Source organism: Aptenodytes patagonicus, chromosome 18, assembly GCF_965638725.1.
Source record: "Aptenodytes patagonicus chromosome 18, bAptPat1.pri.cur, whole genome shotgun sequence".
Lineage (NCBI taxonomy): Eukaryota > Metazoa > Chordata > Aves > Sphenisciformes > Spheniscidae > Aptenodytes > Aptenodytes patagonicus.
Window position 1 is genome coordinate 11,625,634 of NC_134966.1, and position 15,182 is coordinate 11,640,815.

General features: G+C 42.2%; 1 protein-coding gene across 6 annotated transcripts in view; it reads left to right on the plus strand.

Annotated features, from left to right (window-relative positions):
• The window catches only part of CRB2 (crumbs cell polarity complex component 2), a 44,181-nt gene that overhangs the window by 13,459 nt on the left and 15,540 nt on the right, over positions 1-15,182 (plus strand). For all 6 annotated transcript variants that reach the window (XM_076355221.1, XM_076355219.1, XM_076355220.1 and 3 more), the window contains 4 exons: positions 1,960-2,155; positions 2,898-3,037; positions 3,533-3,715; positions 4,631-4,744. In XM_076355221.1, the coding sequence (XP_076211336.1) occupies positions 1,960-2,155; positions 2,898-3,037; positions 3,533-3,715; positions 4,631-4,744 (633 nt within the window). The remainder of the gene's footprint in view (positions 1-1,959; positions 2,156-2,897; positions 3,038-3,532; positions 3,716-4,630; positions 4,745-15,182) is intronic.

A 15,182-nucleotide genomic window follows, 5' to 3' on the forward strand; every position in this document is an offset into this window, starting at 1 on the left:
TAAGGGAGATATACAAGAAAAGAGACTTACTATCAGGAAATCTATACTTAGTGTTTCCAGGTATAACTTATCTCTGCCTATCTGGCCTGTAGTTCCTTGTCCTGTCCTGCAGGATTTCTCTGAGGGAAGTAGTCTTTTTGGAATAAATTGGCTTTTATTTGGAGATTTCTTTTCCAGTTCTTTCATGCCCGGCAAATGTTTTTTGGCGTGTGACATAAGTATCTCTTTTTTTGTGCATCTGTGCTAATGGTGACTCAGAGAGTAATCTACACCTGTGAGTTATCTGTGAGGGAGGCAGTGGGGGGTTCTCCTTTCTCCAGCCCTGCTTATCGGAGTGGAATGCAATTGTACTGCGCCGATGTCTGCCTGGTACCACCTAGCACATGAACTTTCTCAGCCTTCCTCGTTGTCACAGACTGAAGTGTTTAAAGAGTTAGGTTGCTGTGAAGGAATGCTGCTGATTACCGGTGGAATGAGGAGAAGTTATAACATCAGGAATGCAGTCCCTGATGCTGACTCACTCACTGATAAAAATGAACAGAGATGAAGGAGAAAAAAAAAGCAGAATTTCTGTGTAGGCCTACTACTGATTTTGAGTATCAAGCATAATTCTGTCTTTGCAAATCAGTTTCTTTTTTATCTTTATGCTGAATCCTCAATTCAGGATTGTGGGATTCCCCTGCCAAGGAAGTGATAAAATGACCCAGGCAGCTGGAGGAGCTTGTTGTGCTCCAGGTTATTCTGATGTCAAATATGAGGCTTTGCCTTATGAACTAGTGCTTCATCCAGAGGTTCTAGCACCATTGGCTAGCAAGGCCAGGTTGTTTCCTGGTGCTTGCAGCTGGAATGTGGGTGAAGGAAGTTTTGAGTGGGTATTGACGGGTTTGAACCAGCAGATTAGGGGGCCCACATTCCATCAGGATTAGGATGGCCATGTCCACTATGTGGTGAGCCTTTGTCAAGAAGGGGAGATTAGATGGATTGGCAGGTGCCACTGTAATGACTAAGGTTTGGAGGTGATGCCAGGCCACGGACAACTCAAAGAGATGGAATATAGTATGGTAAGATAGTTGCATAGAAGTCGCGCAGGAGGTCTTACTCTGTCAGGGAAAGTTGAGAGTTTGGAACAAAAATGCGTGACTTGCTGTTATTCTTCACTGGTAGTATTGGAGCTAACACCTAGTTTTTAATAGCATTTCATAATAAAATTACTAATATCTAGTATCACTGTAATTAGCATTTTGCACTGCTTTAATGCTTTTTTCCTAGGTATCTCAAAGCAAGTTACAAATATTATTTAAACAAATGGAACAATGTTTTGGAGAAGCAGGTAGAAATCACTTTTCCCATATCCAAAATGCAACTGCCTCTGATGTAGAACACTGGATCTGATTAATAGCAACGCAACACAAGTGAAGAGTACCATGTCTAACTAAAACTGTAAGAGCTCTATCATATATAGAAGTTTAAATAACACTGACTAGCAGTGTGATTCTTCTCTTCCCACCCCTGTCCTCCCTGCCCTCAAAGGATCCCAAACCAAAACAGCTATCATTAGATTTTTAAGAGCTGTATGTAAGATCAAGATTTTATGGCTTACTCAGAAAACGGATGTTATTTGTGAAGTGCTGACTGATTGGCTACTTCAACAAACCTGAATGAAAGAGACTAAAGCTTTGCAAATACTGGAAACTATTTTTAGTTTTGATAGAAGACTAAAATCCAGAAGTTTAGACAAAATAATTTTGTTTACAAATAAAAATTAAAGGTCCTTAATTTGTAAGAATCACATACTGTTCATGAGCTCCCAATATTCTTATGGCAAAATTAGAACAGATCACTATGCTAGCCAGTTTGGGTTGATAACATGGCTTTTGTGATTCCAGCTCACAAGTCCAGGCAGCACAGATATACTTTTCTGGATTTGTAACACAGATATTTCTCTGTTTTGTAACAAAGGTGTGAACTGTGATGCTGAAATAGATGAATGTGATTCAGACCCTTGCCAGAATGGGGCCCTGTGCAATGATCATGTTGGGTTCTACACCTGCACCTGTGCATCAGGTTACCAAGGAATCCAGTGTGAGGTGGACATCAATGAATGTGTGAGCCAGCCATGTCAGCACAATGGGACATGTCATGACCTCATTAACAGGTGAGAAATCAGTGTTGCTTGGGCAGTTAGATACCAGGACTGATCTAAAAAAATTTCTTTACTGAAAGAGTGGTTAAACTTTGGAACAGGCTGCCCAGGGCAGTGGTTGAGTCACCATCCCTGGAGGTATTTAAAAGACATGTAGATGAGGCGCTTAGGGACATGGTTTAGTGGGCATGGTGGTGTTGGGTCGACAGTTGGACTCGATGATCTTAGAGGTCTTTTCCAACCTTAATGATTCTATGATTCTGTGATTCTAAAGGTCTACTTAGTGTAACCTGTGAAAATTAGAGTAGAAATCTGTGGGAGGAATTGAATTTAGTGTTTTGTACATCCCAGTGGCAGTAACAGAGTGATTTATGGCAATAAGCGAGAAGGCCCCTCCCAGCAGCAGAACTTCTAGGATGCTTAAAGGAAGGTAGGAAAAGATTCCTGTTATTGCTTCCAGCTGACATATCGGATACAAAGGGAAGTGATTTGCAGAGCATGAACAGCAAAGGCAACTGCTGAGAACATGCCTGTGTGTCTGAATTTACCTTTTCACAGGTAAGGTGTGAACTCGGAGGCTGCTGAGGGTTGTCTGCTCTCTCATTAGTGTGGCCTGTTTGTGCAGATGGAACTGTCTTTTTCCTCTGCCCCACAAGTGGGCATGAGGACTAACAGCTTAGCTCCATTTGCTCATTCCTCATACTGGGCTTTACAGTCAAGAGCTTATGCATTGCTCTGTTTTGCTGCCCCACAGCTACCATTGTGACTGCAGTGACACAGGCTTCGAGGGGGACCACTGTGAGTTGGATATCCTGGAGTGTGCCTCTGAACCCTGTCTGAACAGTGCCACATGCGTGGAGGGAATCAAAAACTACAGCTGTGCCTGCTGGCCAGGTAGGTTAGAAATCTATTTTGCTATGCTGACATGTAGGCACACTGCAATGGAGAGCACATGCTAAATTGCCGTGTTGAATAAGTAAAGAATTAATAATCATACTGCATGGTCCAGTGTGATTTTTCTTTTTCTTTTCTTTTTTTATTGTCTGGAACAGTGAGGCTGTCATGCTGCCTTTTACAGGCAGGGCATCCCAAAATCCAGCTGACTGCATTGCTGGGAAATGCACGCTGATTCTCAACCGTAAATTTTTCTTTCTCTTTTCTGCCATTTTCCATCATGTGTTTTTCTATCATGAGGTAATGCTTTCCTGCAAATTCATTATTTGGCTCCTACGTTTGACATAGTGGAGAAAGTGGAGGGCCCTGTAACTCCCTACTAGGTGAGCTGCAGTGTCTTCTGGGTCTTATTCTCACCTTCAAGGCAGCCACAATATTTGGGATACTAGTTCCAGTGAAGTTGTGTGTGATGTTGACACTGGTATCTCCTGGCAGGTTACACAGGGCAGCACTGTGAAGAGGATGTGGATGAGTGTGTGACAGATCCCTGTCACAACGGAGGTGTATGCTTTGAGCGATCCAACCAAGCCTATTACGGAACACGACCTGACTTCCCCAGTAATTTCAGCTATAGCCAAGCAGCTGGTTTCCTCTGTTCATGCCAGCCAGGCTTTGCAGGTGAGCTATGCAGTAAATGATCATCCTGTCTGCACCTGATAGATGCTGCATGGTTTGAATAGATAGGAATGGAGCAATGTTATCTGTGCAACAAAAATCACTTAATGACTGGTACTTCAGAGTGGGCAGCAGCCTGATGCATCAGGAATGTGCTTCTTTTCACATACCCTATGAATATATTGCAGACAGCTGTCTGAATGTCATTCTCTGTCCAGCAAGCCTGTCTCAAGGCTGAGGCAACAGCCTATGCATTTTCCAAGTGCTTTGATGAATGCCCTCTAGCTATGCAGATGCCAGGGTGGTTTCTCTTTGTCAGTCTTTCATGCATATGGCAGAATTCATCCCTACAGGATATCTGTGAAACTCCGCATCAGAGGAAACTATTTCCCTGGAGTCCCAGATAACTATTCTAGGTGTTTCCTTGATGAGACTACTCTCATGACAGCAACTGTATAATCAGAGTGGGTAGGAGAAGAGGGGGTTCTTGATATCTTGCTCTTGGAGCTAGAAGCTCTGTGGATGTTCAACTGAAATATCACCCTTTCCCTGGTTTATAGATATGTATAAAAGGCTGGATTTAACAGCTGGCAAAATTCCCTGGTAGGAGGGGCTAAACAATAATACTTCATTCTTTTTTGAGAGAAAAATGAGAGTTTGGTCCACTATTGCACAGATGGGAATGGTTCAGAAGTTCTGATCCTGCACTGCTCCCTTTCATGACACTGGAAAATCATTTGACATTTCCGTACTTTGTTTTCCCTAATTGTTTCAGTGATAGTATCTATTTGCCAGAGTGTCTGGAGAGACATGCTATTGTTCAAGAAATTATTTGCATTTTTAGATGACAAAAAAGAAGTGCAAAAAAATATGAATGCAGTTGTCATTCAGATGCCTATTTGTGTTTTCACTTTAAAGGGGAGACCTGCTTTACTAACATTGATGAGTGCGGGTCCCAGCCGTGTCAGAATGGAGGGCTCTGCGTGGACCTTATTAATGGCTTCCTTTGTCACTGCCTACCAGGTTATTCAGGTAATGTTGGTGAAGGGGGGTGGCTAGAATCAGGTCCTTCTGGTTAACTAATGCTGAGCTGCTGCATTACTGCCTGGCTGCAGGACTGGATTCCAGCGCTGGGTAGCCCAGGCTGCTGAGCAGGACTGAGATGAACTGTGGGGAGTGCCGTAGTGGTGCAGCGGGATGCCTGCAGTTCAGGGCTCAAATGCCATGGGAAAGCTATGTGATTTTGGTCAAGTAAGTTGATAGGCTATGAACTAGGTTTTGAGACATAAGATCAACTACATAGAAGAGTCTAGGATCAGAATATCTAGGGGATCTGCATCCTGGAGTGAAAGTTCACTGGGAAAACTGGGGGGTTTTTATACACATACTATGAAGGCGAACAAAACCAGCCTTCAAATAAAAAAAGGCGTGCTTAACATTCTAGTTGTCACAAGCTACTGACTGTAGCAGATTGGATCACCAGCACATAAAACATCTGTAAAAAAATCTCCATTCCCTAACACCCCTGAATGATAAGAGCCATCGATTTTTGGCTGAAGGCAGTAATCTGCTATGTTAGGAGGTCAAAAGGTCTTTGTGATGTGAGCAAATGAAGCCTTCTCTGTTTACAAGGGAATGGGGAATCTGGATTCTTACACAAATGCCCTGCCTGACCCTAATGGGTCTCGGTTTTCTAGCTGAGAAACTAGGGGATAGTGAATATTGCACATCAGCTCCGTTGGGAGGGTACACTGCTAACTGATACTAAACCTCATCGTAGTTTAAAACATTTGTTCTCAGTCTTCTACATCTTTAAATTCCATGTGTGCTCTCTGTTTTGAGCAATTTACACCAAAAAGTAGTTCATAAGAAAGGTGGTCCCCAGCACAATCTTGTATTTATGTATTTTTGAGGTGGATGTAACCTTTCCGCAGTGTTACTAGGCTGCCATCTCGTGGGAAAAAGAAAAACTTGAAGCCAGAAGAAAACCTTGTCCCTTTAACTTCTCGCAACAGCAGGTAGCAGCATTCCAGAGACTGTCTTAGGCCTTGATTGCATGGGGAAAGTTTTCTGTTTTCCTTCTGTGGTCATAGTAGTTGAGCTATGTTGGTGTAACTCTGTCCAGCTCTTTCCTGGGAAGACCCATTACACAGGTACTTTCACTCCCAGAATCTCAAATCAACTCCTAGTTAATGCCTTCTGTAAGTGGACTGAATTCTTTGTGGGGTTTTCTGGCCTATCTCGCTTGCTTTGAGTTCCTAATTTAGGCTAGGCCAAGAAAAAATTGCTTTTGTAGATGAGGACTTTGAAAATAGGCTTTTATCTAAGCTCTTTATTGCTACTTTCTTGGGTAGTTACAATGCTGTACTCATGAACTGAGATCTTGTCCAAAGAGATGGTTTAAAGTTTATCCTACTTGTCAGAATTCCCACTCACATATGTGCCCTGTTCCCTTTTCTTCCTTCAGTGCCCCAGCACCCTCACAGAGTTCAGAATTTCATTGTGCTTTGCCAAACTGCAGATCTGTTTAATCCTTTCCAGTTCTTAGCGTGCTCATGAGCAGAAAAGCTGACAGAAACACAGGATGATGGGCAAAGGAGTGCTAGAGTTCATTCTGTTGCATCAAATTTGGGTTCATTAGTACTTGAAGGGGATTAGAAGCAGGTTGCTCTTCTGGATATTGCTTTTGGTAAAGGACTGTCTCAGCTGAGGTAGTTCTGACACATTAACACAGTGAAACGCTGGGAGCAGTCTGTGAGATCAGTGAGAGCGTGTGGAGGAGTGAAGCTGACAGGGAAATAATAGCAATTAATCTCCCCTCCTTTGTCAATTAATCCCAGTACAGTCATGCTGGGTAAACAGCTTATTACTTCATATTAGGATCACAGAACAACTTTGTGAAGCTTCCCATAATGTTTCTGTTCAAAACACATTTCTGTGGCAGCTTAGATCTGCCATGAACTTGGGTTTAAGCTGCCTCCGCTGATTAAAGTGAACTTGCTACTCTGATGAAGAATGCTTTCTTGGGGCGGCAGGGGGTTCTTTCTGTATTTTTTTTCTTTGGTCTGAGGAATTTGGGGAGTGTTGGGATAACAATGTGAGTCAGGAGAAATTATTTCTTTGCAAATTAACTGCCTCAGTGCTGTCTCAGGCTACAGTAGTGCAGGGAGATGAGCCAGCTCTCTCTGAAATGTAGTTGCAGAAGCAGTGCCTCATTCCTAAGAGAACTACATAATAGGTCCTGAAGAGTCTGTTCAGTGCATCAGTTTGTGTGTTAGTAGAGGATGTACCCTGAGAGGATGTAAGAAGTATGAATCAAAAGATTGCATGGGTACTAAATGAAGTGAGAAGGAGAATGAATCTTGCATGGTCTTGGAAATGATGTCAACTGTGGTCAAGAGAAAAAGCATATTAGGAAATTCTGTCTTTTAGGAAAAAAAAAAACCAAAATGGATTCTTTATTCATAGGAATGGTTTCAGTCCATCATGTATGTACTAGGCAATAGTTTAGGCCAGGACATGAAAGAGACAGGTATCTCCATTTGGAATGGAAACCGATTTTTAACCTTCAAGAATATAATCACTGAAGTGGAATTTGGCTCGTTCATCCTTTAAAAACTTTTAAATGGCCTGAGTGCTCCCACTCATATTTCCACTCCTGCTAAAGTTGTCTTTAGAAAGGCAGTGTCCTAAAACACAGTGCTGTGACATGGGTCAGCCTGAATGAGAGAGGAAGAGCACCATAATTTCCGTTGCAGACATCCCTTGACAGTGGCACCTTGTGATCATGGTAAAACTCAGCTTTTTTGCACATGATTGAGGAATGCTTCTACTTTCATGAGACATCAGAAGGTGATGTGGTCATAAATTTGGGAGGGATTGTGGTTGTGAATGTATCTCAATATTGTTGGAGTTCTTATTGACCATTTTACTTTGTTCAGCCATAATGTCTTTGTCAATTGTCCTTAAAGAAGTAGGATACTTCTGCGTAGCTAGCTAGAAATGGTTACTCTGTAAGAGTGCTAGCCCAGATCAAATAGGCTTGAATTCCTGGGTCGTGGGTCATGAAATAAATGGGAGATGTCCCTTCCGTCTATCCACCTTTGGATAGATTTAATTTTTTTGTGCAGGTATTTCTTGATGTCGGATTTGTTTTAGAGACGTAGCCTCTACAGAAAGGGCAGCTAAAAGGTTAAGATAGTAAAGAGGTTAGAGGACTGTTACCCCTTTGACACTTTGGTAAATACAGCTGACGGGAGCTAGGGAACACTTTGTGAGACGCCCCCCCCTGCTTCCCTTCCGTTCCACTTGCATCTCCCTTCTGGGTCATAGCTCCATGGTTAATCAGACCTTTTGACTTTCCTGTCATCTGATCAGAATGCTGCAAGAGCATATGCTTCAGTCTAGATCCTGCTTGTGTCTAGGTGTCAGGTGAGTTTTGATCAAAAGTGTCCTCTGAGATTCTGATGCTTGTGACTGCACAATCTGTTTTGAACTAGCCCTTTGCATAGATTTTCTGACTACGGCCAGCCTGAGATATGCCAGCTCACCATGGTTAAAGACTTTTTGAGAGGATTATGAGTGGTGGAACAACTCTGATGAACTAAATTTGACTTCTTTACTAACCAAAATGGGTGAAGCCCAGCTTAATGCCATCTTTAGAATCAGGCCAGGCAAGTACTTGGGCAGAGCAGTGTCCCAGAGAGACAGAAGAATCCTCCTGTGTGTAGGTATGGCGAAATGGCTGTCTTCTAATGGTGCCCACCAGGAGAGATGACTTCAAGATGTCAGATATTAGACTAGATTCAGTGCATTGATTTTCACATAAAATGCTTATCAGCAATGTTTATTATTTTCAGTGATAATGGATTTGCTTGCCAGGAGGCCACTGCTTGCAGTATGTGAACTGCCATGTATACTTCAGGCAGACCAAAGTTTCCTTTCCTTTCCTTAAAGGAAAGCTAGCTCTTGAGACTAGAATGGGTGTCTCTGAAGCCTGGAAAGAAATTCCTAAATTTCTGGGACTCATTTACCAACACAGTGAGGAAGTTGCTAATCTCTATCTAAAGAACATGTGTGAAATTTGGGAATTTCTATTGAAAGTTCTCTCTCCATTTTGACATTTTTCTGCTAAATGTTCTTTATCTTGACCTCCTCCAAGAAGTTTTAGACATGATTAGGAACAAAATAATTCTCTGAATTTAAACCCCATGACTGAATCTTGTAACTTGCATGATTGCCAGTGTGTAAGAATGGGGAATTAAAACCTTTAGAAAATGAATCATCTGATCCTTTTAATTTCTTTAGAATACTCCAGTTTCAAAGAACCTAAGCAGTTACTCCTCAGTTGTGTGTAGTTTGAAACAGATATTCAGTGATCCACCATTTTGGCTTATAAGAGGTCTTATTTAAGTATTTTATATTGCATATATATGTACTATTTAGAATTGTTATGACTGTGTATTTCTCCATCCTCATTCTGTTTCTTTGAGAGAACCCTAGTCTGTATATATCCTTAAACGGATCCTGGGAAAAGAAGTAATCACAGTTTCTAATTAGCAATATTTCATGTAATGAATTTGAAACGATGTAGTGACTAGTAGGGAATCAGAATCTGTGCTGTCTTACGCTACATGGGTTTGGGTACAATACATTTCCAATCAGCAGTATACAGGTAGTCTCTACGTGTGTATGTAAATATATACATGTGTGTGTATAAATCAAAATATGGATGCTTTTAAAGGGATTTAACGTTCTCCAGTCTTCACAGTTGTTGTACTTTATTGTTGCAGTAGGCAGTTGAATGGGCACAAGCTACCCATTTGTTTTCTCTTGAATAATAACAGAAGGGTCATACTAGCTAATATAGATAGTATTTAATATCTGTGCTAGGATAGGTCTATGCATGCATAGGATGCAGATGTGACTATCTGAGAAGTTTTGACTCCAAACAAATACTCACCATATCCTTCCCACTTAAAATATCTGTAAAATTGACTGGCATGTTTGGATTGAGTCAAATGAAGAAAGTAAAATAGCTACAAGAGTTGTTGGAATGCTTTCTTTTAATATCTTAAAGTGATACTGTTAATGCAGATTCCAGACTCTGACATGTGGGAGTTTTTGTTTGCTTGGACCTGACATTGATACTAACGGAGCAGATAACATTTCTTCACAGAAATAAGAACCTTCTCTGGGTTCCTTACAACATGAAAGTACAATTCTGCCTCCAGGAACTTTACAATATGAAAGTAACCACGTTTTTCAAAACAAAACAGAACCACAGAGGAAAAAAAAAAGAGATTGCAACAGCTAATTTTATAAGGCTGCTAATGAGGAAAGAGAGAGTTTTGATTCTGCAGTCCCATGTTTGAACCAGTACAGTCAGCATAATGCAGGGAATTTCCTTCCATTCAGTTTGACTTCAGAGAACCAGATCGTGGTAGTTGAAACTTGAGACTTTTCTTCGTGAATATTGCAGAGTAGAAACGCTTGTGCTCACAAACGCACAGAATGGGGCACATGGAGGAAGAAAACTACATGAAGTGCTGGTCCCTGATTAAGTCAGTATTGAATGTACAGCAGGGCCCGGGTTGCACCTTGCATTTGGAACTCTCCTTATTCGTGTGGTTTGGATATTACACAGCGGTGGAAATGCAGCTTTTTGGCTTAGCCTATAAAAAGAAAAATCCATATTTTGGCCTTATTCATGGAATTTGGCAGATTCACCTGGGAGGCAGCAAGGGCAAGAGATTGTTTCTTGACTTTTTACTGTTGGAGCTAATGCTGTGGATACTGCAGGGTATTACTGTAATGCACTGAGTGAGAATACACTGTGAGTACACATTCTTCCTGTCAGCACTGACAGAGGCCAGCTGGGGAGGTTTAGAGCAGGGCTGGATTAGATCTCACTACAGCGCAGGTCTCTTCTATATTGGCTAGTTTCATCTCCAATCCCTTTTTGTCTGACTGGCATCAGGGAGCGCTTACACACGTTCTGCCGTTTCAGTCCAGCCTTTTTTGTCATTCCTCCCCCCCCTTCACCCCCATTTTTTTCCCTTTACTGTCACAAATGTCCACAAGGAGTCGGCCATGAAATCTGTGCTGATTGGCGTGATCCTGAAGGGAATTTTTCTGCTAGCAGGTAATGAGATCTATACAGTAATTGCAATGTGTCCTGAATGTTTGCGTGCCTGCCCAGGGCAGGGAGCTGGTTGTGCAATTAGTGATAGCTGGAGGCATGAGAAGGAACAAGAATTGACTAGAAAGGAAGAATGTTTTTATTTTGAAGAGGCCTAAAGTTTTGTTTTGGAAACTTTAGGGCAAGGAATTTCCTTGTTGCCGCAAGATGAATGCGGAGCTGTCAGCATGCTCTGTGTGCATCTTTGCTACAATTCTGCCTTGCTCTGTGCAGTATCAAATCCCGGGTGTTCCAAGGTGTGGGTCCTTGTTTTGTACTCGGATGTACTGTATAAACACACAGATGTCTCCCTGTTAGTTCTGTGAAACGTTAGTTTTGCTTTTTACAGATGTTTTCACAGTTTTCCTTTTTCCTTTAATGATTTAAAACTCCTTTATTGAGAAGTCGGTTTTGTTTTAACTCGGAGGACAAACCCTTTGCTGGCCTATGCACTTTTCCATCTCCTCCCCCACCGTCTCCTTGAGTAGTAGTGCACGGTGGGAGAGAGGTCAAAGCAGTGTGTTGCCATGGAAATGGCAGTAATTGTGCAAATATAATTGTGTCGGGGTCCGTTTGTTGCGGCTAATTCTCTCTCTCCCCCCTCTCTCCCTCCCCTCCTTTTTTCTTTTGATAATAATAATACAAACCCTAATTAGGACGCACCAGGGAAAGGTTGCTAGGAATTCAGCTGTCTTACGGGAGAGGGCAAGCTGGTGCTGGCTGGGAAGCCCCAGTGAACTTGCGTGTTTCAAGATTGGGCCCATGAATAGACCTCGTCCTTCAAGTTTTTTGGGTATATGACAGCTAAATTAGAAAATCTCTTTACATGTGCTTATTCTTTTAACATATTATGTATCTGTTGAAGTATATGATTCTTACACTGTATACAATGAATCTTTGCTTATTAACAGCAGTCAGTAAATCATTATCTTCATTCAGGGAATGGCAAGCTGTATGGATTTTAGTAACACTTGCATCTATGAAACAAGACTGTTCTCACCACCTCAGTAACACTTTAGAATCTAGTGAATAGATTTGTATTTGAAAATACTGCAGGCTGTTAAAGCTCAGTGAGTTCTGAGTGTCTGTTTCTGGCCCAGCTCCTGTGGGTTGTTAGCTTGGGACTATTAGCTTAAACACTGCTAAATGAACTGGAATGTTTGAAAATACTTGTCTCCAGATAGCAGCCTTTTAAATAACACTTGTCTGATTTTCAGATAACAAGTTCCACTGATTTGCATTTGTTAGTCTTTAACTAGATAAGAAACTCATTAAACATTTTAAAGGCTCCTAATGATGTAATGAATCAGATTGGCAACATTGCTCTTACTATTGATAGTTCAAATAACAGTAAACATTTGAGCTAAGAACAGAGAAGACTATGTAGGAGTAACTTGTTTTTGTCAAATGGAGTCATCCCCCCCCCCCTTTTTTTTTTAAATATACCTGAAAAGGGATGCCTAAGCTTCTCTTACAGAAACAAATTAGTTTTGAACTTCTTCTTAATATCCACTTTCCAGTGGGTTTGCAAAGACACAATTGTCCATGTCTTGGAAAAGATTGGAATAATGGATATCCAGGAAATGATCTGTACTTCTGGATACTGTAATGGCCTACGGCAAAAATCTTACTTTTTCTGAAGTAGGGAAAAGTTCCTTTATTTTGCTGGCATCCCATTCTTCATTTACGCTCTGTCATCTGCAGCCAAAATCCAAAACTACAGACCCCTCTGCTGCACTGAAATTAGCATCTAGGAAGCAATATGCAACAGAAATCTCCTTCTTCTGCCATGGAAATGGCAGTAATTGTGCAAATATAATTGTGTCAGGGTTCGTTTGTTGCGGCTAATTCTGTCTCTCCCCCCTCTCCCTCCCCTCCCCTCCTTTTTTGTTTTGTGTGTAACTGAAGAATTTGACAAACCGGAGATGTTCAAACACAGCTGACAAAAATCATAGGTGGTAATGGAGGAGGAGAGAGGGTGAGACAGCTGGCTGATGAAGGGTATGGTCACTGCAAGGCATGTAAGGAGTTAGTGATATAGCACCAGGTAGCTGTTCAGCAAGGGGTGACATTGGCTTCCAGGAAAAAGCTGTTGTTAGCCAGATTTTTAGAACTCTTGCACAGTCTCCTCCAACATCAGTTTGTTTTAAAAACTGCTCTGAATTCAAATCTGGCTCTGCACTGGCTTCTAGGAGGGCAAGAATACATTAGGTGTTGCTTTAGAGGCCCTCTCCTTCTCCTGCTTTAGTCCTGTGAAGGCTGGCTGTTTGCTGGCAGAAACAATGACAGCGATAAAGATGATGCTTGTGTTTTTTGGTTCCTCTAGAAAGAGCCGCCCTCCTCTCTTTCTGCTGCAGAACATTTCCTTTGCCTGTTTGTAAACTGTGAGGTTAGACAGTGTGTAAAGACCTGAAGTGTCAGCTTATTCTTTTCACCCATTTCAAACAAATAATCTGAGAAATCAAACCAGCCGTGTCCCATGGGAAAGCCTGGTGTTTAATTAGCCACCAGCCTGGGGTTGTGCACTCACCGTAGGGACTAATTTGCCACCTGGTGTGAAGCATTCACCCCACAGGTGCCAGCTGGGAGGCTGGGAAACGGCCTAGGCAGGTGTTCCTGCTGCTGTTCGATGGAGAGAGCACGCTGGCCGGAGGAGACACGGTCAGGCTAGGAATGTGATACGGGAAAATGGGGCGCTCGACCCTGCCTCCCAGCCTTCTCAGAAATGCAAAAATTGAGGGCATCTCTCCTTTTGTTATCCAAACCAATGCTATCTTCTCCTCATTGCCCTGGTAAATATCAACAGCTCTGATCTGAAATGAGCAGCAGCATCTCGAGGATTTGGGACTATACCAAACCTATCTGTCTGACGCCACTCAACAGCCTCTCCCCTTAAATCTGACTGCAAATTTGCCTCTTACAGTTTTGAGAGCCCTCCAATCCACCGATAACTCAGAAAACCCACTCCACATAGTTCTGCTGCTCTACTGATTTTTATTAATTCCAATTGAAGTCTTCCCATCTTCTCCCAGACTGGGATTCTCCAGGCCCAGAGATGTCCATTATACTCTTATTTATTCCAACACATTTCCTTCAAGTGTGGCCATAGCTTTGTGCTGAAATCTTAATTCTATCCTTGCTGCTTCCTGTACAGGTAAGATCACACTCCAGGTTCTGTGTGCTGAGCAAGCCCGGCATTAATAGCTGGAGAAAAAAGGTAGTATTAGCAACTCTGAATCTGTCCATCAGCTGAGCTCTTCCTCAAGGCAGACGTTATTGGCCAAATTCAGTGCTTTTCCACAGGCACTACACAGAGCAGTTCTCCTAGTTTATGTCAGTAGAGAGCTATGTCCTAGAGGAATCCGAGGTAATGTTGCCTACAGAACAGCTCTAGCATAGCTGGAAAGTGCAGAATTACCAGAGCCTTCCATTTCTCTTTCAGTGCTTCTCAGAGCTCCATACGTGTTATGTCCCTACACTGAGACAAACCGACATTTTGGAGCTGGAAGCTGGTGTTGAGTCTTCGCCTATCTGCAGAGATAGCACTGGTAACAGCAACTAAACACTGGGTCTGAAAAGAGTAAAGCAACTTGGTTAGACAGCAGGGTACTAGATGTTTGTGCAAGACTGCCTGTGAGGCATTGCTGGGGCATGAGGGGGGACAGACCATCAACGCATATATTCAAGAAGCCTGTATCTTTGCTAAGTATTTTTTTTTATCACACATCAAGTCCAGCTCCAGTGCTCCTAATGCCCCATCTCCCCTCATCTCTTTCCCTCAGGCAACTCTCTAATCTCTTTGACATGCACATTCTGTCTAGTGGCTTTTCTTTACAAGTGTCTTTTGTGTTTTGATTCCTCTCCTTTGTATGTGAATTCCTTCTTTTTCTTTCTGCTGACCCTGTTGTGCTTGCTAGCTAGATTCGGCGTGTAATGCTATTAGATTGGGATAATCCATGCTTGGTTTATCTGTGTGACTGTCTCTGAAGATTAGTGAAAACCAATGTTATGGGCTAGATGAAGTGAACTTGTTCAGAAGGGCTCTTCTGTCAGTCTGGAGATGCTCAGGAAAATGACAGCAGATTTTCATTAACCAGATTTGAGTGTAATGTCTTGTAATTTACTGGAGCCCTGTTGGGATACATGTGCCTCGAGGAGACAGACGAGCTGCAATGCAGTACTTTTTACCCAGTTCACTTCTGCAGGACTGGACAGAACTGAAATCAGCTTAGTGCAAGTATGGCAAAGTGCCTGTGGAGCATGTTTTGTTTGTTGTTTGGTAATGAATTG